The 24,729-nt window shown below is 47.8% G+C and overlaps 3 protein-coding genes across 3 annotated transcripts in view; 1 reads left to right on the plus strand and 2 right to left on the minus strand.

Moving 5' to 3' along the window:
• LOC126561829 (protein lap4-like) overlaps positions 1–944 on the minus strand; it is a 48,750-nt gene extending 47,806 nt beyond the window's left edge. The window contains exon 1 of the mRNA XM_050218164.1: positions 781–944. Within this exon, the coding sequence (XP_050074121.1) occupies positions 781–942 (162 nt within the window). The 5' untranslated portion in view covers positions 943–944. The remainder of the gene's footprint in view (positions 1–780) is intronic.
• Positions 945–5,396: 4,452 nt separating this feature from the next.
• LOC126558277 (mannose-6-phosphate isomerase) lies at positions 5,397–6,742 on the plus strand. The gene is made up of 2 exons (XM_050214270.1): positions 5,397–5,702; positions 5,840–6,742. Exons 1-2 carry the CDS (start codon positions 5,397–5,399, stop codon positions 6,740–6,742), a joined length of 1,209 nt encoding a protein of 402 aa, XP_050070227.1.
• Positions 6,743–8,081: 1,339 nt separating this feature from the next.
• Positions 8,082–13,540, minus strand: LOC126563033 (peroxidase). Its single transcript, XM_050219645.1, has 7 exons — positions 13,509–13,540; positions 10,868–11,020; positions 10,616–10,789; positions 9,037–10,530; positions 8,690–8,968; positions 8,217–8,313; positions 8,082–8,123 (listed from the first exon to the last, which is right to left on the minus strand). Exons 1-7 carry the CDS (start codon positions 13,538–13,540, stop codon positions 8,082–8,084), a joined length of 2,271 nt encoding a protein of 756 aa, XP_050075602.1.
• Between the last annotated feature and the right edge of the window lie 11,189 nt (positions 13,541–24,729).

A 24,729-nucleotide genomic window follows, 5' to 3' on the forward strand; every position in this document is an offset into this window, starting at 1 on the left:
AAATATTATCAACAACTAGTATCAACTTTTGATAAGACTCATCAGTGCCCATGCCAAGCATGGGTGGAGCCGTGCGTTGAGTTGTGGGTTCTGTTTTATTCGCTTTCAGCGATAAGCAACAACCCAGCATAAAACTCAAAACATTCATAAGGTATGAAAAAAAGCAGATGGAATAGGGCGACTGTAACTTGAATTGATTAAATATTGCCTCCCATCATAGGGTTGAATACCTGATTGTTTGGCACTGCAAAACCCTACGGGTTTAAGGGATGTGATTTCTGAGGTTTCCTTGGCTCAACTTATCCTCAAATTGACGTATCTCTCTCTTGACGTTAGAAGACCAACAATAGGATCTATGATAACTTCAACTTGAAAATCGTTCAAATAGTCGTGCTCATCGCTCATATATATCATAGATGCTTTCTCTTCTTAACTTAGGCTGAGTGTCACTGTTCAGTTGTACAATATTGTATGAGTTTTGATAGATTTTGGCCGATTAACCACATCCGGCTTCATCTGTCAAATCTCGTAGCAATGACACCAGTCTTAATGACCTGCTAGGCCATGCTCTAATGCCTCCGGATGGGATTTGAACTCCAAACCTTACCCTGAGTAGGCTTTTAAGGTTTTTGGAGCAGGCTAGGGTTGACTATCTGTATTATATAGACAGCCATTCCCATTTTAGTCTCGAAACGTCAAAACACACACAGAAAAAATGGTTTAGATGATCTGTCATACATTTTGCAAGGCTTAAAAGAGAGGTTTAGCATCAGCACTTACCTTCGGCAGATCGCGAATGTGGTTCGCATCGAGCAGCAGCTCCTCCAGGCTGTTCGAGTAGCGGAAGATCTCCTCCGGGACGTTCGGCAGCGACGAGTGCCGGTTGTCGACGTACTCGATCTGCCGGTTGCATCCCTTAAATATCGGTATGTACTTAAACATCCTGCAGCTGTCAACGGGGCGCGCTGCTTGGTCCTGATGCGTCGCGGGCTATTACACCCTGCCGTCGTCGTCGTCAATTCACTAGTTTTGTTGCTGTAGATCTCACGTTTCTCTACGCACGCTCGTCCTCTTCTAGCGCGTAGCTAGAGGGAGAGGCTGACCGTCTCTACCGCAGGTAGGATCTGGCAGGACCCTCTAGAGATGATCTGCCACGATCTGCCCAAACAATCTCCCGCGCGTCTGTGATCGTGACCGGTCGGTGCCGTTTTGGCAATCCACATTAACCCCGTTTCTCCACCGAACGCTCGCTCTTCCTTCGGGGTGGGGGAGGTTTTCTCACACCCTGCACCGACGGACCTGTTTCTGACTGTTGGCAATTGTCGTCTAGCTACTGGACCGGTTGATCGTTACGTACCAAGAGTGAACAGAGTCCGTGGCGTAACGATCATACGATAAGCGGGTGGGGGAGTTCCAGCAGTACTCGAAGACAAGTTCTTATCACAACGCAACAACAACAAAAACACTCTTTCACACACATACACATATACACACGCACACACTGCCTTTTTTACTCTCGTAGGTTAGTTGGTCCTCGCTGGGCTGGTACAATAAGAGGTACATACACACACTCACACACACACACACACAAAACGCGCTAAACTGCACCCGTGTGTGCAATTATCCGCTGCCGGAGGGAAAATGACAACCGAGAGGGACCAGAAACCCTAAAGAAGGTGGAAGATGAAGAAGAAGTGGAGTGGAAAATGAGGGAAAATTATCACCCGCCTGCTAAATTATTCACAGGCTTACTGCGGGCCCCCGTAACAGCGCATTCGTCTTGGCCAAGGATAGGAAAGGGCCGGCCAGCTGGACTGTAGAACAAAAGGGACGAACCGCGTCTTTCGCACACACACACACAACTACAACATTAACGCGGTACACTGTTGGTTGTTGAGTGGTTTGATTGTAGATTTTCCCGTTTCTATGTGTATGTGTGTAGGTTGTGCTCTGTTAGTGTTTCGCACAACATTGTTTCTTGCCCCTTGTCATATCATACGCACACACACACACACAGGCACAGTGGAGAGAATCTGGAGTTTTCCCACGTTTTCTTTACCCGTTGTCACGCACGCACGCACACACAAAGAAACGTTCTAGACTGATAAAAAAAAGGCAGCTCTTTAAATGTGTGGAACTTGATTTTCTCTCTAAATCTAAGAAACAAGAAGGGATAATGTTTTCCCGCTTTTGTTCTTTAGTGTCTACTTCGATAATTCGTAGGGTTTATGATGCGCTTTCTTTCACAATTCGGCAGACGGGAAATTCCGTTTCTCGGTGTTTCTCGGTGGGTGTTCCGGGAAAAGGATGGCACAAACAATGGGGTTTAACCTTCGTCTGTTGCCGATACAGAATAACAACCAATTGATGCTCCAGAGACAGCTTCGCTACACTCCCTGTCGCGTAGGGATGTGTCTGTGTGGCTGTGTGTGTGTGTGCGGGCTGCTACTCGTGAGTGCGTGCGTAAGCGCGAGTGTGTGTGGCTCGCCTATTGCTCTCTTTTGCTCTATCTCTCTCTCTCTCTCTCTTTCTCGCAACCGGTCATGGTTACCAAGCATTTATGTATTGTTTTATTCTCGCCATTGTAACGTTTCTTTACAAGACGAATTGTTATTTTTCCTTCAGAAGTTTCTTTCTCTCTCTCTCTTGCTCGCTGCAAGATACGCTTTCCATCTCTTTCTGTCGCAATGTTCTTGATATTGTACCAAGAAAGCGGGCTGTGGCGCTGGGATACGTTGATCGAGAGAAGTTGTTTGCTTGTTGGGTACGGTTGATGGGGTACGCGTTTGTTGAATGTTGCATACTTTCGGGCTGTCATTGTCATGCCTATTTCTTCTCTTTCGCGCACTCTCTCTATCTCTCTCTCTCTCTCTAGTTTGATGAACATTGTTGCACGGTCATATATTATTTTTTGTTTCGCTTCCCACACACAATCGTAATGACCCAATCCAAAACTTTCGCCTTGTAAAAATCACCCTCCAACAAACCCTCCCCTCCCCTCCCACAACGTGACGGATGATACATCCACACCAACACACAGAGTGTGTTTGCTTCCAAAAAGTAACATTATTAAGCGCGTAGCAGTACTTTTCATCTCGCTCGCTCTATCTGTCTCTTTCTCTCTTTCACTCTCTTTTAAGGGGTGAATTTCCGTTCGTCTGGAAAGCTGCATCGTTTCGATAAACGCCCACCATTTTCCCACACACACACATTGATAGACGGGCGCATATGAGGAAGTTGTACAGCGGGAGAAACGATACATGCATACCGATGATCTTACAGAACGATTTGCTGTCAATGCGCTTCACATTCCTTAGACCGGTCTAGGCGAGATGAAGCGAGACAACCGTGTACAGAGATAGAGAGACCTGCTCATTTCGCGGCCCGTCTACCATCTACTGGCTGTTGCTCACCGCATTACTCACGCACGTTCCAAAAACGGAAGAAAGAAAAAGCGCAGTCCACCCGATATCGGCAACACGGTGGTGACACACTACCTGTGTAACGAACAAACAAACAACCGAAAAAAAAGCCGTCCGCGTATCCGCGTTAACGCACTACGCACAACACACACACGCGCGCACGGTGGCGGTGAAGGAGGCACTGAACATCCGCGCGCGATCCGATGCGCTACCGAGCGGGACGTTATCCGGAGAAAAAATGCAGAACGAACGAACGGTGTACACACCCTATTCCCGTGATCGAATCACAGTGGGGTGGGGGAGGACACCATCTCACTCTACTGACGCGTCGCAACCACACAACACACACACACTACTGCAGGGACGGACGCGCTAGGTGCTACACACAAACAAACGGCTCACTGACGGTACGCATTCACTATCTGATATCTCGCTCTCACTATCTGGTGAGATTCACAATCACGCGTCATCTCTTTCTCATTTGTCAATGTGTAACGATGTATATGGACGGGACTGTACGAAAGACAAGGACAAGGCGTTTCTGCTCCTGTGCTCCTGAGACTGGTTGATAGACAAAACTGCACTATGCTGCGCGTAGATGAGAATACCGGTTGCTCACTATCCCAGGCAACGACAGAAAAAACTCGCTGCACACTAAAGTGAGTAGACACTTCTCACTCTAGTGACAATAATGACACCAAGTTCGCTCACAGGTGGGAATAAAATCTTGCTTCTCACTATAGTGAGCGACCACTTCTCACTATAGTGAGAAATTAAGTTCGCTCTCTGGTACCGCTTCTCACACGGTGTTTACGTGTCGTTGATAGTGTTCGTGTGTTCTCGTGTATATGCAACTTCCAGCTTGACGCTCTCCCTCACACGCAGATGAAAGCGTTGTCTCTTTCCATCCAGTTCTCGCTCTCACCTTACACGACTCGATGCACTTTTCTCACAGCCGTGCAAGCACACGCATCCGCCACTGACCCAACCCAATGCATTTAGCGTGCCTTCTCGCGCGTTTGCCACATTCCGGCCGTTTTTTCACACACGCACCGTGATTTGCTAATCTGGACGGGCAAAGAGGCTATTTCCTCACACGGAATCACAAAGTTAACAAAATCCACGGCGGCAGTTTTCTTTGCTCACACAAGGCTTCTCTCCTTCACCCTTCTTGTAGCCATGGAAACGTCACCAAAAACCACTCCGAAGAACAAGGGTTTGCGCTTAATTTGAATTGTTTGACAAGCGCTTCACAATCGGTCGCGCTAATTGTAGTAAACAAAATCTTTACAAACACATTCTATTTCATCCCGCGCACCGTTCCGGGCCTGCTTTGTACGCACCTTATCGGGTTTCCTACTAATGTTTCGTACGCGCTGTAAATGATTTTGGTAAACAAGCCGCCGCGTTTGACGTTACAGCTTGATTTGACATGCGTGCGTGGGGGGTGTGCGTTTATAGTGTGCGTGTCGATATTCCAGATTGAGTTTTGTATTGAAACGGAGGTTTGCATTTACAACGTTTATGATTTTCGCTTTCTAATAAACTTTATTGTAATTTTTATTGTTTTGAGAACGATATCTATGCATTTTCTTGCAATTTAGATTAATTTTTCTCTGTGAAATCGCACACACACAGTCGTGCAAAGCTTGTCTAATTTTATCATTTTTCATATTTTCATTCCATTTTTATATTAACATATTTTTCATTGTTTTATAAGATAGTTTTCCATAAAAATCTCAGCTTTAAACCACTTTTACATTATTTCTAGCATTCGGAACACCGAACTGATCTGCCTGCCACCTGTCAGCTGGTTCTGGTCCCGTTGTTTTTGTCCCCGTTGGCTTCGTTCGAGGTGGAGAAAGCCAGAACATAACACAACGTCCGCCAAAGTCACCGCTCGGACAAACTGCATTGAGTACAATCTCCAACGTACAGTCTGTTGCCCTCATTTTGTCCAGCGACCAGCAAACGATGGAGATTCTCGGTAAGTTAATGTGCTACGATTGGGGCAAGCTAGGCCAACAATCGTTCGTTGCTCAGCTGGCGCAAGCCAACGACGAACGGCTCGAGGTAGCGCCGGAATGTCCGTACGCGGAGCTGTGGATGGGCGATCACGTTAACGGACCCGCTACGGTGAAAAGCGACGGTAAAGGGCTGGACGAGACGATAAGGGCCGATCCGGTCGGTATGATTGGATCGGGCGCGGGACGGCTACCGTTTCTGCTGAAGGTGTTAAGCATCCGGAAAGCACTCAGTGTGCAGGTTCATCCGGATAAGGTAAGCGGACGCGCGGAGTTTGTGACTTACGGATATATCGCTATGACGGATATATCGTAAGTATGAGCATTAGTTATGTCATCTGCTTCTTTGCATATTTCCTCTAGTGGCTAATTGAAATTCGCTCATCATTTTAGATCGAGGCCGAGAAGCTGCACCGCCAATTTCCGGACATTTACAAAGATCCCAACCACAAGCCAGAACTGGCCATCGCGCTGACCGATTTTCAAGCCCTGTGTGGCTTTCGTCCCTGTTCCGAAATCAATGAGCTGTTGCAGAAATCGCCCGAACTGCAAGAATTGCTAGGAGAAAGCGTATTGGCAAAATTTGCCACACCCGACAAATCCGCCGTCCAGATTGCTTACGAACAGCTGATGCACAGTGGACCTGCTGCTGTTCAGCGCTGCATCGAGCGTACCGCCGAACGAATGCGTACAGCAGAATCCTGCGAACTGAGCGATCTATTTCTGCGTCTGTACGCCGACTTTGGCTGTGACATTGGTGTGTTGTCGATCTACTTTCTCAACTACCTACGCCTAAAGCCGGGCCAAGCAATCTATCTCGCAGCGAACGTACCGCACGCCTATCTTGACGGTGACTGCGTGGAGTGTATGGCCTGTTCGGATAATGTGGTGCGAGCAGGATTAACGCCAAAGTTCAAGGATGTTGACACACTGTTACGACTGGTCTCGTACGACTGTCTGCCCGGTGAAGCTATGCTGTTTCAGCCAACGGTTTTAAATGCCCTAGAGCAACCGTTTACGCGCACCTTCTTGCCACCGGTGCCGGATTTTGCTGTAGCTGAAATCAGCCTAGCAGGCAGTGTGGGAGAGTATAGTGTGAGTAATCCGGCTAATGGTTCGATTCTGCTCGTTGTCAGTGGTAAAGGAAAGCTGAAGCTGAAGGAATCGGAGCTCGAGCTGAGGATGGGAAAAATCGTCTTCCTGCCTAGTAGTGCTGGTAGAAAAGTTTTACTGGTGCTAGAGGATGCAGGTGAACCGTTCCTAGCGTTCCAAGCAATGGCTAATGATTTTGAATAGTTTTCTTTTGTATGATTCTATTCCGTGCCGTTTTGGTTATTTATTTGAGTAAAAAAAATATTTAAAAAAGTGCAATAAAAATTTATAATATTAAAAGATAATATGCAGACCGCCTGTCTCAGTGTTGCACTTCAATTCCTTAACTAGGCTGACCATACGGAGTTGATGAAAAATAGAAAAAATGACGTATAGTTTTGGAAAAGGCCTTACGTGGGGTATTTTAGGGGGCGACAAGCGTTCATATTACATTTTCCTTTTGTGTTCAACATATAACAAATCAATCGCTCGAATACAATTTTATTTCGATGTTGAAGGTGTATTTTCTGCGCTGAGTTCGTATTTAGCTGACGGATACGACGGGACATCAATTTTTGGTTGAAAGAAAAACGTGACTGTCCCGTTAAAAACTACATTTACCATTTTACCTTGCTCGTTTTGATTGCTGCAACGTTTACCTTGCTCGTTTTGATTGCTGGAAAGAATGAACACACTAAAAAACCCCCCTATTTGATCGAACAATTTATTATTTACATAAATATTACACAAAAACAAGGGCCGTTCTAAACAGTAAAAATAAAATAAAAAAAAACAGGGAAAACGGAATAAACGTATTTATATATATAAATTCTCTTAACGTCCGTGCCATAGCAGAAGAGAAGTATGAGGCGGAAGGCACAATTGCGGTGTGCGTGCTATGTCCACTACCGGGGGACTCTGTTCCGGCACTGCACCACATCCAGGGAACATCATCCTAGTTTACAGCTTCGTTGTAGGGGTTGGGCTTTGTTTTACAATGATTGGCACACCTACTCTTCTGAGCGTTCCATGCTGATCTCTCGATGATTGTCGGAAGAAGCTTCTAGCAGCGCGTGCTGGCTCGATGATGCTCGAACGGGATGCCGGTAGTGGACGCACCGTGCAACCACCATTGCTAATGGCCACTATTGTCTAGCGGTGTGTCTGTCGAGGATGTGCACCTCGGCTAAATGCGTTCTGGCAGCAGCACGTTTGCGGCGGCTGCTCGCAATGTAACAAGTGTTAAAGTGGGGCGTTACAAATTCCAACTTGCGTATGTGTATAATACAATGAAACCAGTGGGGTGGACAGGGTGATCTCGTGCATGAGATATGCACCTCAAGAAGGGAAGGGAAGAGCGATGGCTAAATGGCTAGGTGTGAGCTGATGGTGACGGTTCTGTGAACCAACACGATACAATCATCCACAGCTCGTCCTGCTCGGAGGAAGAAACCGGGCTACGTTAAGTTTTGGAGAATGATACATCTAGAATCTCAGTGTACATTGGAGTGGATGGATAGATGGCACAACAGTGTGCCGTGCTCTATTTGAATCCAATCGTTTCCGGAATGTCGTTTAAGAATTGCTGCAACAAGGAAACAAAACGTCACATGATTTTAGTACACCGTTCAAATCGCTCTGAATAGTAGCTGTCACTAAGGGACAACGAATCGCTTACATATTGATGAGGTGAATGAGTCTCGTGACCATAGTCGGCCCACTTGGACAGATCGATGGAAGGAAGAATTCCACTCTTGCATGGCACTCGGGGGTTACTGTGTGTATGTGAGAGAGGAAAAACCGTACGTAGTATTAGGCAGCGTTCTTTAATTGGGTCTCAAACCCTCAACTAGCTCACTACTTTCTGGTGACGGGCACTCGGAGCCAGAAGTCAAATTCTGTTTTCGGAATCGTTTCTGGTTCCGGGACCGATTACGAAGCAGATTTTAGAGCAAACTCCAGAACCAATTATGGAATCGATTTCGGAATCAGTTCTGGAACTCCGATCCCGGTATCGATTCCGTTGCTTAGAACTTGCTCCAATTCCTAGAACCAATTCCGAACCTACTATCCGGCATTGATTACGGAAATTTTGGAGCGCTCCGATATCGATTCCGACCAAAACAGCCCTTGGCCATCACTGCTACTTACATTTCGTGATCAGGCAGCACCATCGGGTAGATCTGCACGGTATCGATCAGATCAGTGTTGTCGCAGATCAGGCGAGCAAGCTTCGCCTTACGGATCTCCTGCAGCTGTTCCGGCGTGAAGGAGGACGGCTGGTTTGGCAGCTCGTACCAGAACCGATCGCCACGTCGCACATAGCTAAACTGGGTAGCGATGATGCAGGCAAAGGTCGGTCCCAACATCGAACCGGGCAGCGAACGCTCTGACACACCACCAGACCATAGATCTACATCAGCTGGATGTCTGTAACGATACAACCAGACAAGCAAGTTAAACTAATTTACCCAACCTGACGAGCTATGTGTACTTACTCGAAGATGCTCTCGTACCGGCGCACCGTTTCGTTCGGCATTGAACCGAACAGCTCCTCGAAGTTATCAGACGTTGGCAAACCGCAGAACTTGCGGAACTCCATGTACCCGGGCACACCGAACTCGCGGCCTCGCTGCATATTGAACGACACCAGATCCATACCGAACCGGGAACCCTCCTTCTTGAACAGATGGTTCGTAACTTCCTGCGTGATCGAGTCATCCATAGCCTGTGCGACCTGGTTCATCAGCCCCATCAGGTACTCGTCGTACACGCCGGCCCGATAAAGATCGTACGGACGACGAATCAGATCCGACAGACGCTTGGAGGCGATAAACTTGTGTGCCTTGGACCAGCGCTCGACGGCGGTCGGTAGCAGCGAGTGTCCGAAACGGAATGCGGCCGACGCGAACGAATCGATGATGGCCGGGTTAATGTTCTCGTCATACCCATCCCAGTAGCCTTCCTTTTGCGTGAGCAGTCCGAACTTCTCCATCACCTCCTTGCCGAGCAGTATCGGCAGGAACTCGTTGTACGTGATGTGCTGGATGATGGCGATGTTGATGCGACGCGCCTCCTGGAACAGCGTTTCATCGTCCCAGTGTGGATTGATCTTGCCGAGCTCGGTCGCGATACGGTTGTGTTCGCGAGCCAACAGCGTGTGCATGCAGGTCAGTACCAGCTGCTCGTTCACGCGAATCTCTCCCGCCTCAAAGCAGAACATGCTCTTGTTCGGCCGCGTACAACCCTCGTCCGGTATGTCCAGTTTCAGCGGCAGCAGATCCTTCAGCCCGTACTCGGCAAACACCGGGTTCATGCGCAGCAGCCCGTTGTAGCCGGTGCGTAGCTTCCGGGTGAACTTCTCGTTCACACCGTAGATCGTGTTACCGTCAATGACGGAGGTGAGCGTGTTGAACTGTTGGCGCGAACCGAGCCGACAGCCGGCACGGGGCGATGGGAAACCGCGCACGAAATCGATACACTTGACGTTAAACAGCCGGTAGAAGTAGTCGTCGTCCGGGACGCGAATCTCATTACAGTACGGGTGCTTCAGATGGGGCGGCCGTTTGCAGCACTCCTCCGGGTCGTTACGGTTGATTGGGTCGAGCGGTGTCGCGGTAAGCGTAAAGTCGTGATCCATAAACTGTCCCCACGCGATAACAAACACCGTACCGGCATGGTCATGGTAGCCCTCGTCCGGATGGATCGTGCGGGACACGACACGCGACAATGGTAGATCGTGACCGGTGATCGAGATGCGCGGCGCGTTGATACCGTCCGCGTACAGTGGTCCGATCAGCCGCTGGAACGGTGTCATCGCTGCACCCCACGTCGGATGCTTCAGGTTGTTGCAGAGCCCGTCCACACGGCGGTACTTGCCCGGGCGGCACTCTACCCCGGACAGGAACGCTGGACATACCTCACGGATCAGTGTCTTCGACGTGTCGATCGATGGCAGACCCTTCTCGATCTCTTCGTACGACAAACCATACCTGTGTGACGCAACAAGACGGATACGGATGAGACGGTGAAGGCCACCTGGTATCTCCCCAAAAACCCTGTGTGTAGTATACTTACGTTCTGGCTAGCTGAATCGAGATGTCGAGCAGCAGCTCACCAACTGTCGCGATGTCTTCCGTCTTCCAGTCACCTTTCGGTTGCGATACGCGGATCCGCTTCCGGGCATCCAGGTACGCCTGATTGATGGCATCGTACGTAATACAGGTGGTCGGTTCGGCATGCAGCGGTGCACTGGCAAGTAAGTAAGATGTACAAGATGTTCGAGTGTCACCCTTCGTTTAGCATCCGTTCCCCATCGACGATACTTACATTGTGCCACGGAACAGGTTGAGGTTGTAGTCAAAGGCGGACGATTTGCCGGGTCCGTTCACGTACAGTGCACACTCGGTTGCGTGTTGATCGAAGGCCAGAAACTGACCATCGATACCACCGATTGCAATAGCCGCAGCTATTGCTAGTAACCTGCGGAACCACAAAACCGGTTCATTATATCGTTCGGATCATCTGTCCTATCCCGCGATAATCTGTTTGCCACGATACCCGCCTAAAAACCACGTATTGCTGCTGGCTGAGTTGCTCTAAACCGACTCCAAGAAACTACTGCTGTCGCAAAAACAAAAAATTAACCTTTTTAACTCGCAACTCCCCAAGGACGTGGCAGCCATTTTTAGTGCAAACAGCACCATCCCGAAATGAGGTGATGTCGTTGGTGACGCTCGCTGAGGTTTTACAATAACGAAGGTCGTAGATCAAATACTTAACCGGGACCCAACCTATCTCCCCACAGCGAGAACTCCGGCCCAGCCCCATTTTGTGACCTAGTAACACGTGGTACGCAAAAAGAAGCCAAAAATGGAGGGTTCCACTTCGAAATCGCCTGGGGCGTCGGAAGGCGTATGTTCCGTTGTGTTGTTTCTTTTCTGTGGGCTTCACCAACACCATTTGTTGCCCTTGGTGGCCGCAAACGATTTTGGCCCAAACACCCAAAGCAGGATCTACTTGGCGCAAACGGGTGAGTTGAGGTACGTGCTGTACTGTCTCGTCAGGTTCGTCCTAAGCTAGCAAGAATCGGAGCATCACGCAACGAAATGGTACGAGATAAGTATTTGCGTTCGCATGCTGTAACCATTGGAAGCAAGCTGATCATGCAGATGTGAAACGAGAGAGGAAGAGAATATAACAACGAGAAGAAACAAAATATAGTCATGGTGGGTCGTTGGCGAACGGGACGCAGATAAACGTGTCTCGGCGTAGACGTGGTGTGTGAGTCTCCAAGTACAAGCAAAAACCAGCGACCCGTGTACTTTCACTTTCGTTTAATGCTCGGATACGAGCCCGCTGAATGCGGTCAGACTGACCGTTTTGCTCTGCTGGTGGCACGCATTGCGTATCTGGAGCGCCCATTAAACCATACCGTAGGGCCTTCCGGCCGACGAGAAGTTGTGCGACGCGAGTTGCAGCGCATAAAACGCGGAGAGAATGAGAGTTCGTAAGACATAAAGGCAAACAGTACACAAGGGATGTGTGTAAAACCTTGGCCTGTCCTGTCGGAGTCATTTTTTAATATTTTTTTTAGGTTGTTGCTCGTTCTGCTCGTTCCCCAGAGTCAATATGGCCGCGTTACTGTGTGTGGTACTAACCTCCTGCTTCTTGTAACAAAATGCGTACAGGTCTGCTTTGTTATGGCGGTCGGCATTCTTACGGCAGGACACCGTACCCATTTGCCGTTAAATCAATACTCAACCCGCACACCCCGTATGCCGATTGTGTAAGCTGGCAACACTGGCAGGAGGTGCAAAAGAAGAAAGAAAAGAAAAACAGCACGAGCGAACAAGCAAACACATAATGAGCAGCATCACAAATGAACGGCTTCTTGTGTTTTCTTGGGGAGGGCCCCTACATACGAGAACGGAGAAGGACCACCTAGTGTCTTTGCTAGACTACAGCTGCATCACACGTGTCGCAGTGGAGGAAAGCCACGTACAATCAGGTCACCAGCCCTACACAATATCGATCTGCGGTGACACAAACGTGCGGAATCGATGAGTGAGCATGCACAAGGGTGCCTGATGGATGGGTTGCGTCGTCAACAAAAAAGTCCACCGCAGACGGCAGCCATGTCACCATGGGTTACGATTGTTAGGCAAAAGGCATTCTTCGGCGCAATAGGCGCACTCCGAAAGGGATTCGATTCGCATCACGTTAACCCAGATAGCTTCGCGGTAGGGTATATTGGACGCGTCATTGCGTCAGGCTACCGTGGAGACAGCGGATCCTGCCACCCTGGTGGATTTGCGGAGCGGGTGAAGAGAAAGAGCGCCGACGTTCGCATGCTCCAAGTCAGTCATTTTCTGCCCTCTCTTGATTTTCATTTTGCATCTGCAAAAGCCGATCTACCGTCAGACATTTTTAGGCTTTTTTTTGGTACGTACGAAAACTTGGAGTGAGTCGTTGCAGGTAATGTGATCTTCGCGGTGTGGTCGGAATCTGAAGCAAAAATTACGTAAGACGCATGTTCGCGGTTGCGATAATCGTTGCCGATCGGAACGCTCGGTTGTTCCAATGATTTGCATTATTCGCGGACGTCCCACGCCCCATTTTCCACTATCCCACACCTTCTTTGGAGCGGTTCTTCGCCGCATCAGGTTTAAGGGCCCCGGTGGTCCATTCACCTTTGGCTGTAGCAGCAAACTAACTTTCTACAGCTGCACTACAGTTGGGGAGGGTAAAAAGCGAAAAAAAAAACCAACAAACTGCAACCAACAACATGCACCACCACCGCCATGTCCGGAAATTGCGCCAAACATCCCGAAACGGAACGTTGGGAAATAGACGAGCGCAACGGGTTTTCGCATGTGACACGCGACGAACGTTACAGAAGGATGATATGCCGTGTGTGTGTGTAATTGGAGTTACCTCTATTCCTCCTCCAGGTTTTTCCAGCGTTTACTTAGCGCTCTTGTTTTTGTTACTATCCGCCATCTTGAGCAAACTAACGATGAGCAAAGCAAACCAACAAGGATGGGAAGCTGCATGAAGATTGCTTTTCAAATAAAAACAACACTAAATTTTCCAACTCCCCTAGGAAAGGGGGGAAGGGCAAGGTGATGGAAATTGAAGGGGAGAACCGAGTGAAGGGAAACCCGATACTGAAACCAGATAGCTGGGAATAGGAAAGTAAAAGCATTTCATATCTATTTCTTATTTGCCGGTACGATTTGCCAAACTCGAACCCCATCCCGAGAGCATACCGCGCCTGCAGCAGGTTACAGACAGCTGCAACTAAGCTAGATCGCATACCTTCTTCTCCTTCCGCCGCACCGTCTCACATCCCAAAACGGGTGAAAGGGAAAAGTGCGGTCTTCAGCAGCACTGGCCAGAAATCCGAAATCCGGTCTGAGGTCCGAAAATGGGAATCCAGTCCAACTGGGTGTTTATTTCGAGGTCGGAGTCCATTGGACGAAAGCACACACACACACACACAACCACTTTAGACTTGATGGTTGGGCTGGGCCGGGATCCGCAAAAGGGCAACGACATCGACCGTGAAATTGGGCACGGTGCCGGTAGATAGTAAAGGAACACGGAGGAAACCTGTTCGGGAAGCGTGGCGTTGGCCACTTTGCGTTGTGTCGGAATGTATGCAACCGTCTCCGCCAAGTGTAGCGCAGTTGACATATTTTGTCGGTCGCTTATGGAGCGTGTGTTGGGTTCTTTTTTTTTTTTTGCACCTTTTCGTTGCCCTTAGTTTGTCAAAGACCATGCCTGATTACTGGCAAGTGAGCTTTGCTGCTGGAACTTTTGCTAGAATTTGCTGGAAACTTAGTTACATATGACTGGAAACTTATCATTGGAAGCGTCAAAATTACCTCCCATAAGTAGTTACTTTAGGCGATCTTGTTCTGCTGCGAAAATTCTCGCTACCACTCGCAGCCAAAGGTTCATTGTTTATCCACCCAATATCTCAAAGTCTAAGAGGAATAATTTTCGTTTAGAATAGAATCCATGTATCACAGACATGTTTGACAAGGAGAAGTTTTGAACGACTTCATTAGACGAGCTTCGCTATCTCCGTTACCTGCTTGATAACATAGAAGAGCCTTGAGTCAAATGATGTCTCAAGTCAAAAATCCTATGCCCGGATCCGGTTGGACTTACGGAAGATGTTTCCTGAACTTCCCTTCCTGAACTGAGTCTAGAATCGCCCTCCCTAGCGCCATGTTCAAGAGACGGCAATCTCATCTTCCTGCAGTAGAGATTCCAAATGAGGACTCTTTCTATGGATAATGGAGAAATGATAAGAGTACCATCGTCTGCCAGCTTTACCTCCTACTGCTGCTATTATACCAATAACTAAATAAAATTATACTGATTGCATACTATCAGGCGCTATTAACTCCACCCAAAATCTCGCTTTTATTAGGATCACTATGAAACCAATTATTTTTGCGCTGATCTCACATGATTGAAAGCTAATGATGCGAGGTGCTATAACCAAACGGATAACTTAACCAAATAAAGATACTTCAACGTGTACGGTTTAGTGGGGCGTATACATCGCTCATTGTTATGCGCCATTTTCCACCAGTTCGACACGTTCCGCAGTTGAATGGTACGTGTCGTGTCATGTTATGTGTATTAGATAAGTTACATCACCCAAATTGATCCCTCGTAGCTTCCCTCTCTTCCCACCACCCCTTCAAAACCATTTCAAACACACAAAAATCAACCCTCCAAGACGTGATCGTTTCACTTTAAAGTGCAAACCATTCAAGTGCGCCCTCTATCAGATCGACTAACGACTTCTGCTGTTGTTGTTATTGTTTGCCATTTCGTTTGTTCCGTTTGAGGCATATTTTTGGCATCGAGACAAGCAATCGAAAATCCCTGTTTTATTGTTGGTGAATGTGTTTTCCCCCTCCCTCGTCTAGCTCGCTCGTCCCCCCATTCCACACGCGTATTAATTGAAGTGTTTCTTTGTTCACCTAGCAGGCATAGACGGCTTTTCCTTCTTTACAATGCGAAGTGTCTTACAAAAAAATAATGCAAAAAAAAAGCACTGCTCGTCTTCATTACGGGTGCCATTTGCTCCAGTACGTACACAGACTAAATGTTAATGCCACACTCCGCTTTTGGAAATCATCCTCCTTTCACCGTGCCCTCCCTCCCGCTTGCTTACAGTGATTTGAGACAATAAATAACGTGTCCAATGCAGGCAAGCGAATCCGTCGGCCGAAAGTTCGCTTCGCATACAAAAGCTTCAGTAGCGCAATAAAAGAAGAAGTTTGGGGGAAAGGGTCGTAAGTTCCATCTTCAATACCTGTAGCGGAATTGTTTGCGATGCGAGTGGGTTGCGGGTGTCATGTCCCCGAAAATGGGCAGCATTAAATGCTAATTTTATGGAGCAAACTATGGCGGCAGGTCAACCTTGGCAACAAGGAAAGATGGCAGTAACGCCACTTCTTAATTGCGGCAGATGATGCCGATTCGGTGTTGGGGGAGGGCTGATGTACTGAAACGGTTTGCTAGTGGTGTGAATCGCAAAATGTATATCGTTTCGGTACACCAGCTTCGGTACATTCGGGTGGGCATCTGTTGAAGAGCACTTTTTGCGAGCGGTAGCGCAGATGGTTGTGTCCTTGATATTAAGTATTCTGCAACATCAACCTAAATTAGCCAGTGGAATCTAGATCACTACACTGGGAGAATACATCTGTTGCGTCCAATTGACCTTGGTTCAGGCGTTGAGGTCCTCTAGATTGAAATCTTGGCTTTATGGATATTCAAAGTTTTAGTCTATTTTAACGTCGATCTGATCTCATTTCCAACTACCCATCAAGGTTACGAGACCTCCGATACGCACAACAGAAATACTCTGAGACAACCCCATTAGACGAGATCCCCTTCCAATCGAATAGAGGTTACAGCTAGATGACAGCTATAAGAACCCTAAACATAAATACCAATAAATAGCTTATCAACTTTAAACCACAGCGAGCATCATCTTCGGCACACCAGCGTAATCATTAGTCGTCCCCAGGTGTGTCGGTTTCTCCTCGGGAATCACACGCCGGCAGACCTACTTTTTCGCACAGGTCTTCCTAGGCATTTCGCCCTAAGCCCCGGGAGCTTAGAAGCGGGAACGGTATCGGGAACTCAAACGGCAGCACACGAAATACACCGATAGGAAAAAAGCAAAATACAAAAACCAGACCTAAGCCCAAAAATATCGGGGTTAATGACATGAAAATGGGCGTAAACGGTGGGTGATGCGCGGTGATGCATCTGACGTATCGGAGGAAACCTCGCGGATCGTTAGGGCACGAGCGGGCAGGACCGGTACGGTGACGCTGTTATGTATGCTGATCGTCGCCAGGTCAATGGTAGCTAGTGAGCGAGTGAGGTGAATATCTACGATCGCATACGACACACGGTGCGCGCCACAGGTGACACATGCGTGTGGAGTGTGCGATAGATCTAGCAGACGAAGGCGGTGTAAGAGGGCGGAAGAGATCGTGAAGCAAGGTAGAAAGCCAGGGTAAAAATACATAAATAAATAAACTAGATAAAAAAACAGATCTTAGAGGAATATAAGAAAAGAGAGAGAGAGAGAGAGAGAGAGAGAGAGAGAGAGAGAGAACCACCTGTTAAAGAATGGGTTTGCGGCAGTATCAACATACAAACAACCGTTAGACCTCGCTTCTGACTTTCCCGACGTGGCGATGAAATAGGAGATGCGGGTCCGTTTCGATGGCGGCGATGACTCGGGAATCTCGGGTTCACCCCCCGAGGTAGGTTGTGGAAGCGTACCAAAGAACACAACTCACACAGCAACACAAAACCACTTGTCACGGAAGTGGCTGTGACCTTCTTTCGCGTCTACAGCGAGTAAGATTAGCATCATCAAAGCTCTGTTAGAATCATCCATACGACACGGATGGAGAAGTATCGCTAGCATGCTAGTCACATGCATCAAACGCGGCGACATTGTGAAAGAAATCGATATAAACCGCATTGGAGTTGGGAAGATGTTTGAAGTTTTCGTTAGCACCTATTTTTTTTTTTTTTAGTTTAGGTCTTGCATGAGCTGCTTGATGGTCTAGTTATCACTGCATATCATGCGGTGTGTTACATTACTTGGGTCTTTGGCATTTGAATCGCGTTGTAAACAAATTTCCAAAAATCTACGACCACCCTTAGAATGCTTGAGCTTAGACGATCAAAATTTATGTTGGAGCAATCCTCCAATTTTTGTAACCAAGATCGTGGTACCTCTGTCAGATATAGATAGCATCTGCTCTACCTCTAGATGACTGGACGGCTTAGACAAACTTATCGGAAAAATTCTAAAATTGTTGGTGCTAAGTTCCAAGAACATGTGTCAGTTTTATCTGCTTGTACTCAATGAAGCAATCCTTCAATTTTTGAGATCGATTTCGTGGTACCCCAGTGAGATTTAAAAAGCATCTGCTGTACCTCTAGATGTTTGGACGACTTAGATGAGCTTGTTGGAAACATCCTAATCATTTTGGTGCTCCAAGTTCCAAGAGCATGTGTCAGGATCGTTTATAAATCTTCAAAACCCTTCTCTACTATTTCTTCTCTTAGATGGGAGATTAAGAAAAATTCCAACCTAAATCAATCCAGAACGTCAGCATTCCTTCTATCAGCATCCCATTCGCTCTGTGCACATGTTACCATCGAAAAACCTCCAATCCCACCAAACATTAATTTGCCTACACAATCGAACCCTTTCACCCTCGTTTTTGTGTGAGTGTGTGACCCCCCCCCCCCCCCCCCCCCCCCCGTTCAGATCATTGTGCGAGACATCAATTGCGCAATGGTCAGCAAAAGCGTTCACTGTCGAAATGGTACAATCCTTCTTCCGAGGGTCCTACTCGGCAATGTAACATGTGGAGCACTGGAACGAAGGCCACCATGATGAGCACCGTGTTAAAAAAGCTCGCAACTTGAGGTGAATCTTCACGAGGACCATCACAAGCGTGTCGAGAGCGCGCGTTACTATAAAGATCATAAAAGCGATGACAACGTTCGATTTGCAGCGCGCTACAACACAGCTCATCATCTGGCCAACAGGTATAGGCAACGGGATAGGCTTTGTGGCGCCGATTTCCCTTCACCACTGCGTGGCTGGTTGCTGCTTTGTTTTCTAGATCGTGAACCGGTGGTGGCGAAAATGGCGCAAACATGCCGCAGCGTGCGGATGCGGGAGCGCGAGGTGGCCTACTTCAAACCGAATGCCGACCGTCTTCACACCGTTGGTTGACGGAAGGCTTGACGGTGTGTGACCTCGTGTTAGGAGGGGAAGGGGGGGAGGGGGGGGAATAAGTTCTTCTTTCGGCGTGCCGCAACGAGCGCTGGTACAGGTGCTGGTACCAGTGCCAATTCGTGTGTAGTCGGACGCTTCACTGTCACTTTCGAAAAACCTTCATCACATCCTTCCACACCATTAAGAACTGGGTAGTACGGTAAGGTTCGTCGCTTACAGGCCGGTTCTTCGATGGGTTGCGAGCTCGTTCCCATTCCCTGAGATCGTCTGGGTATGTGTGTTGTTATTTTGTTGCGGATTGATTATCACACCGCTTCTATCGAGCGATTGGAATGCGAAGTAGCGAACAAGGCAACCCTTTAATCACTAGAACCAGCCAACTTAACTCTTCGCATCCACAAAACCACAACCATGCAGGTAATCTACAATTGCTCCATTGCTTCCATCATATTTATCTTCCCCTATCGCACGGGCAACTGCACCACTGTTGCAGCACCGCATGTCCAACTTGCCGCGAAGGCTACTACCGCGTGAGGTGAAAGGATATCCCCGTACAGCTTGGCTGGACTTGAAGAACCTAAGCGTCTTAGTTACCTGATCATTGTCGGTGGTGACGATACAGCTGCAAGGATAGTGATAGTTGATTGCGCACAGAAGTCTGGTCTGGTTGACTGGTAGGACCTCCGTTCAGCCCCACCGGAGAAGGCTCTCCCCGCGCGCCTTCCCTTTCCTGCCTGTCTGCTCTGCTGTTATCACACCGTACCGGAGCAGATTCGTTTTTTTTTATCGTTCAAAACGCACGCACGCGGACCACAAAATGAAAGGGATTTTTTTTTACTTACACCACACGCTTTGGATCTACGAAATTTGTCTATTCGACTACTAACTAGCTTTTGAATGATAAGAGAGAGAAAGAAAGAAGAAAGAGTTTAGGAAACATGCTAAAAAATGTATACAATTTTACGTCATGCACTGGAGCTAGATAATTCTAAAAAAAATTTTTTTTCGTTAAACTAACAGAAAACTAACCAGAAAATGGTTCGCTAACACGTATCCGAGCCGCGCAATACACACACAAACACTGCACAAGACAGATTTTGTTTAAGCTCTGCACTGCTGCTTCTAAAACCAGGCACACCCGTTACCGCGAACGGTTCAACTAGAACTGAGCGCACCGCACGAATTCGACACGGCACGTAAGGCTCCGGTCGTGGCTCGATCGCTTGAATCCGTGCTTCGCTGCAAACAGTGTTGGAGAAGGGGCCGACGGCGCGCAAAATGTGCGCTACGGGGATGAGAGGGTTTGGTAAGGGGATTTAATGGGGTGAGAGGTGTTGGGGGATAACCGTGGTTTAAAGAAGCCCAAAAAAACAACTACCCTCACACACACTCACACACACACACATACAAAACCTGTCGGATGTCTTTTGTCCCCTTGTCGCACGCGAACCCGAAAAGAGGAGTCACCGCACGGGCGATAAAAGAAAAGCTCCAATGGTTCTCCCTTTCTCTTTTGCACACACACACACACACAGCGCAACGCACACAACCAACCAAAAAAAAGGGGGGTTGAAGCCTGGAAACACTTTTCCGTAACCGATTCCGGACCGTTTGTTTAGTCGTTTCTTTCGATTCTTTCTCCTTAAGAGTTCTCTCGCACGCACGAGACAGCGATGAGGCGCGGAAGGGTTGAAGGATTGGAGGGAGGGCGTGCTGCCAGCGGTGATATAAGAAGGTTACCTCGAGGGTGCACAGCTCCCGGTGTTTCTCCGAAGATCTGCAATCGGAACCAACAAAACAACCCCCCGTGCGATTGCACCCGATTGAGAGCGCCTTGCGACCGCGTACGCGGGGGTTCGTCGCTTCGTTGAAGTCTTTCGTTATCGTGCTTGGCGGGCGGACAAACTAGGCAAGCTTACTCCGGGATTTTGGTTGTTGTTCTTGATGGGATGAGTTTTTTTTGTTGTTTTGTTTGCCTTACACAAAATATAAATACATGCAAACGCACACACACAAAGAATATTAATTTAAACAAATAGCTAGCAAACGAATAAATCCGAGTGATGTCTAGACGGCGAATGTCGATCGATCCACCGATGCACCGGGTGTGTTTTGTACGCATTACCACCTCCGCGCAACCCCTCTTCTCTATCCTCACCCAAACGACCCCCCCCCACCCTTTCTCCTCCTCTTCTCCAAAGCTATCAAACTACCATTTTCTACTGCACTTTAAAGTGAATTCTTCTAAGGACCCCGACCACTACACACGGTTGTCGGGCATTTCCAATTTCGTTTTGCATCTCTTACAGAGTTAGTGGGAGGAGCGGGGTGGCAGGGTTGTTTGGAGTATTAAATGAAAAAATAGAAAAGGACACAGAGTTTTCGCGAAGCAGCGCGGCGAGTTTTGTTACGGCAATGAGTAGCAAATCATCCTCTTCAACGAGTGGGGTCTGTTTATGGTTATGATATTACAGAGAGAAGAAGAGAGAAGAAGAGAGAGAGAGAGAGAGAGTTCCAGCTGAGGAACTACTGATGTAACCAGAACCACTTTCGCCGTACCGTTTGCTGAAAGGCGGGAAATGGGAAGCTACGGCGAGGGTTTTCGCTTACCGTGCGGGGTGCACGGGGTACTTGCAAATTGATAGGAAGCAGAGACTGCACCTTCACCGTTGCTGTCCGTGCACGTTTAGGAAATGGAATTTCGCAGAAGCTCTGCACGGTAGGCCCCCGTTTCCAGTTTACCATTTCTAATTTGTTTAATGCTTTTGTTATTCCAATTTTTATTTTCGCAAATACTCTGCTAAATGAATAGAGTTTCAACCAAATTGTTTCTAATTTGAAGACAAAATGCGATTTTTATGCACCATTTCGAATGCACTCGAAGACGATTCAAAACGAAAAACGAAGTGGCGGGTAGCGCTAAAACGGAAAGTAATTGGAATTCTGTTTTGTGCCGTCTGTCTGCTAACGGATGCTGCACTGCAAAACGTTCGAAGCGATCGGTAGCGGGCTCTCCCACCATGACCAATGTCAACCTCGACTTGTCGACGCTCTGGCTGCTGTGGCTTTCCCTCTTGTTTTATCGCTTTTTTTTTAAGTAGAGCTGTACTATAATTATTGTTAAAGCTAGACACAATTGCCGATGTACAAGTTCCAATATTTGAGATTTAGCCAGTGTTGAAGGTTCACGAAAGTTTCTTGCTTTAGCTACTCAAGATTAGCTTCATGGTGGGCAAACCACCAAGATGTCAACTAGTATTTGATAGTTGAATTAATAATATAATGATTTATTAAAGTTTTATTCCTTGACGTCCTGTTTTAGATCAAAAGTCTTTCCTAGAAATTTTGACTCAAACTCTGTTGAGACTCCAAAAAAAAATGTCTATTTTACGATTTCCGGAAGAAAAACTCTAAGGTAGACAAACTTCAGAATTCTATGCGCTCTATCTAGTATTTGACAAGTGTCCTGCTTTGGATAACTAAATGAAATTTAAGTAACAAGGACCTCTGGTCGTTATTTGAAGTTGAATTGACGTCTGAATGATATTTGGAAAATCTGGAGATCTTTGTATTTTAGAGAAACTTCGATAAGGATCTATTCTAACCAAACCAATCCCGTTCAAAGGTTTATCAAGCACTCTTTTAGACCTGCTTGGTATAATATCCTAAAGAACTCCAACTCCACAGCGACGCAAATATTGTTTATGTTACACCTTTCAAAGTAATCTCTTCGCAAGCATTTGCAATTAGACTGCTCGGAGTGTCTTTTGACCCGCAAAACGAAAGTGTTCAAACTCGGCACAGCCTCCGACAACCGCCACGCCACAAAACCCAACTCTCGCGAAGCAATGGCGAGAAAGTAACTTCTACCCTTTTACAGCCAGCAGTCACCGAGAACGACGAACCTTTACCCCAGGTGTCTCGGGGGCGGTGGGTAACATGCTGCTGCTGCTGCAGAAAAAAAAGGTCGTATCAAAACTACGGGATATCCCCTTCACTCAAAATTCACACGAATGCTCGCCCGGTCAGAAGTTTCGATTTCGACGCAACGTTTACCGTATGTCCCAGTGCTTGCTGCCTTTCGATAACAATCGTAAGCACAATATTTTATTGCCATTATTTGGCCAGTTTTTGAGCTTTTCAAGACAAAATGGGAAGAAGGGAGGAGGGAAATCCGAATTGCGCCGGTTCACCCCTCCGTGGCCCCGGCGTTCGCATGGCGTTGGTAACCGAACGCCACGCGTGTTCGGGTCATTCCCGCGGGCGTGCATAGTTACGTAAGGCGTCGCAATATTCGGGCGGTTTCGGCTAGACGCGAGCAAGAAGCGTGGTAGAACGCCAACGTGGCTGAGGGTGGCGACTTCTTGCCGTGCCGGCGGTGTTCGGCGAAGGGTTCAAGCTACCAAAGTACAGCTAGAGGTCATTGGTCCAACCGGTGGCGAGATGATGCAGGAGGCGGCACAGCATGGAGGAAGGCGTGAGTGACAGAGACACCATGCAAAAAAGGCTGATCCGTTCACTATCGATGGGGGAGAGGAGGTTTGACTTCGGTTGGGGTTCTATTTCGTGATCTTATTATAGCGCCCTCCCTGCTCTGCTCGTTCGTCTATCCACATTCCAAGTCATCTGTTAGGGTGGTAGGGTTGGAAGGGTTTGGATGAGGTGACGCAGCAGTAGCTGCCAGAGGAGATGTGGCTGACGCTCCTCTCGTCTCTTATCCACGCAAACCTCCTTAAAACTGCAGCTGAATCACCTTTAATACATCTTCGACCTAGCGATCGGGTCGGCTAGTATATACACAAACAGACCTCGCAAGTGGGGACAAATGGCCTAACCGAAAACGATTAGACATCCGATCGAGTCAATATCTATGCTTATACATGTGTGTGTGTGTGTTTCTCTCTCTTTTCCTTTTTGTTGCTGTTGATAGTTTGATTCGGTCGAATCAAAGTCATTCATGAATTTATTTCATTAAAATTCTCACCTGCCTTTCGCTGGCCGCGAGCAGGCGTGCGCGCGCGCGCGCGCGCTCACACTCACGCTCGAGATCGATCCGCAATTAGAGCGTTTGAGCGATGCCCGGAGGTGGCGACCTTTTGCAGCCAGTTCGATCGAACGATTGGCTATCCTCACTCACCCATCCGCCGGTAGGTCCGGTGGAGATACCTTACTGGGGTTGCTTTTTAATTTCAAACAAAATTAGCACCCCACTCGATTGGCGGTGCGGAGGTGCGCGGGGCGTAGTGAATGGGCGGCTCGTTTGGGTCCGGCTCGTTCCACAGCAGGTGAGCAGTGAGGTGTGCCAGAAATTTTGGGACGCTGTGTAACTGTTCTCACGAAAAAAAAGTAATACCCCGGGTAGGAACAATGGAGGAAAGGGAAAGGGACACCAGCAGTTCAGCGTGATCAAAGCCTCGAGGGTGTTTTGGAGTTGGGATTCCCATGGTTTGGTGGAAACGTTACGCATCGCTTTCATCGCTTGAATTTGGAGCTTTGCTTCTGTCGGCGTTCCATTTCGTCCCAGTTCGTTAACGTTGTTTGACAGATCTCGTTAATGCGATGATGCGATATTTGATATGCATTCGAGAGGCGTGCGTGTCCTCCCCGATAGATGACGTAGCGTCGGAGAGGTAGGATTGCTAGAAATTCCAGAACCAGACATTCAGAATTGGAGAAGACAGCGACGAAATATTCAAAGTTAAGAAATTTTTGGAGAGAACCTTTATGTTCTAGAATTCGTCCTAAACTAACTGCAGGAGAGTATTGCATAAGAGATACGACGGAGCGATAGAGAGATAATTTATGGCGATATAGTGCACTGCTGTACAATCTCCTCCCGTAGTTATTAAGAACCTCCAAAGAGCCTCCACGCTCAGCGCAA

This window comes from Anopheles maculipalpis, chromosome X, assembly GCF_943734695.1.
Source record: "Anopheles maculipalpis chromosome X, idAnoMacuDA_375_x, whole genome shotgun sequence".
Lineage (NCBI taxonomy): Eukaryota > Metazoa > Arthropoda > Insecta > Diptera > Culicidae > Anopheles > Anopheles maculipalpis.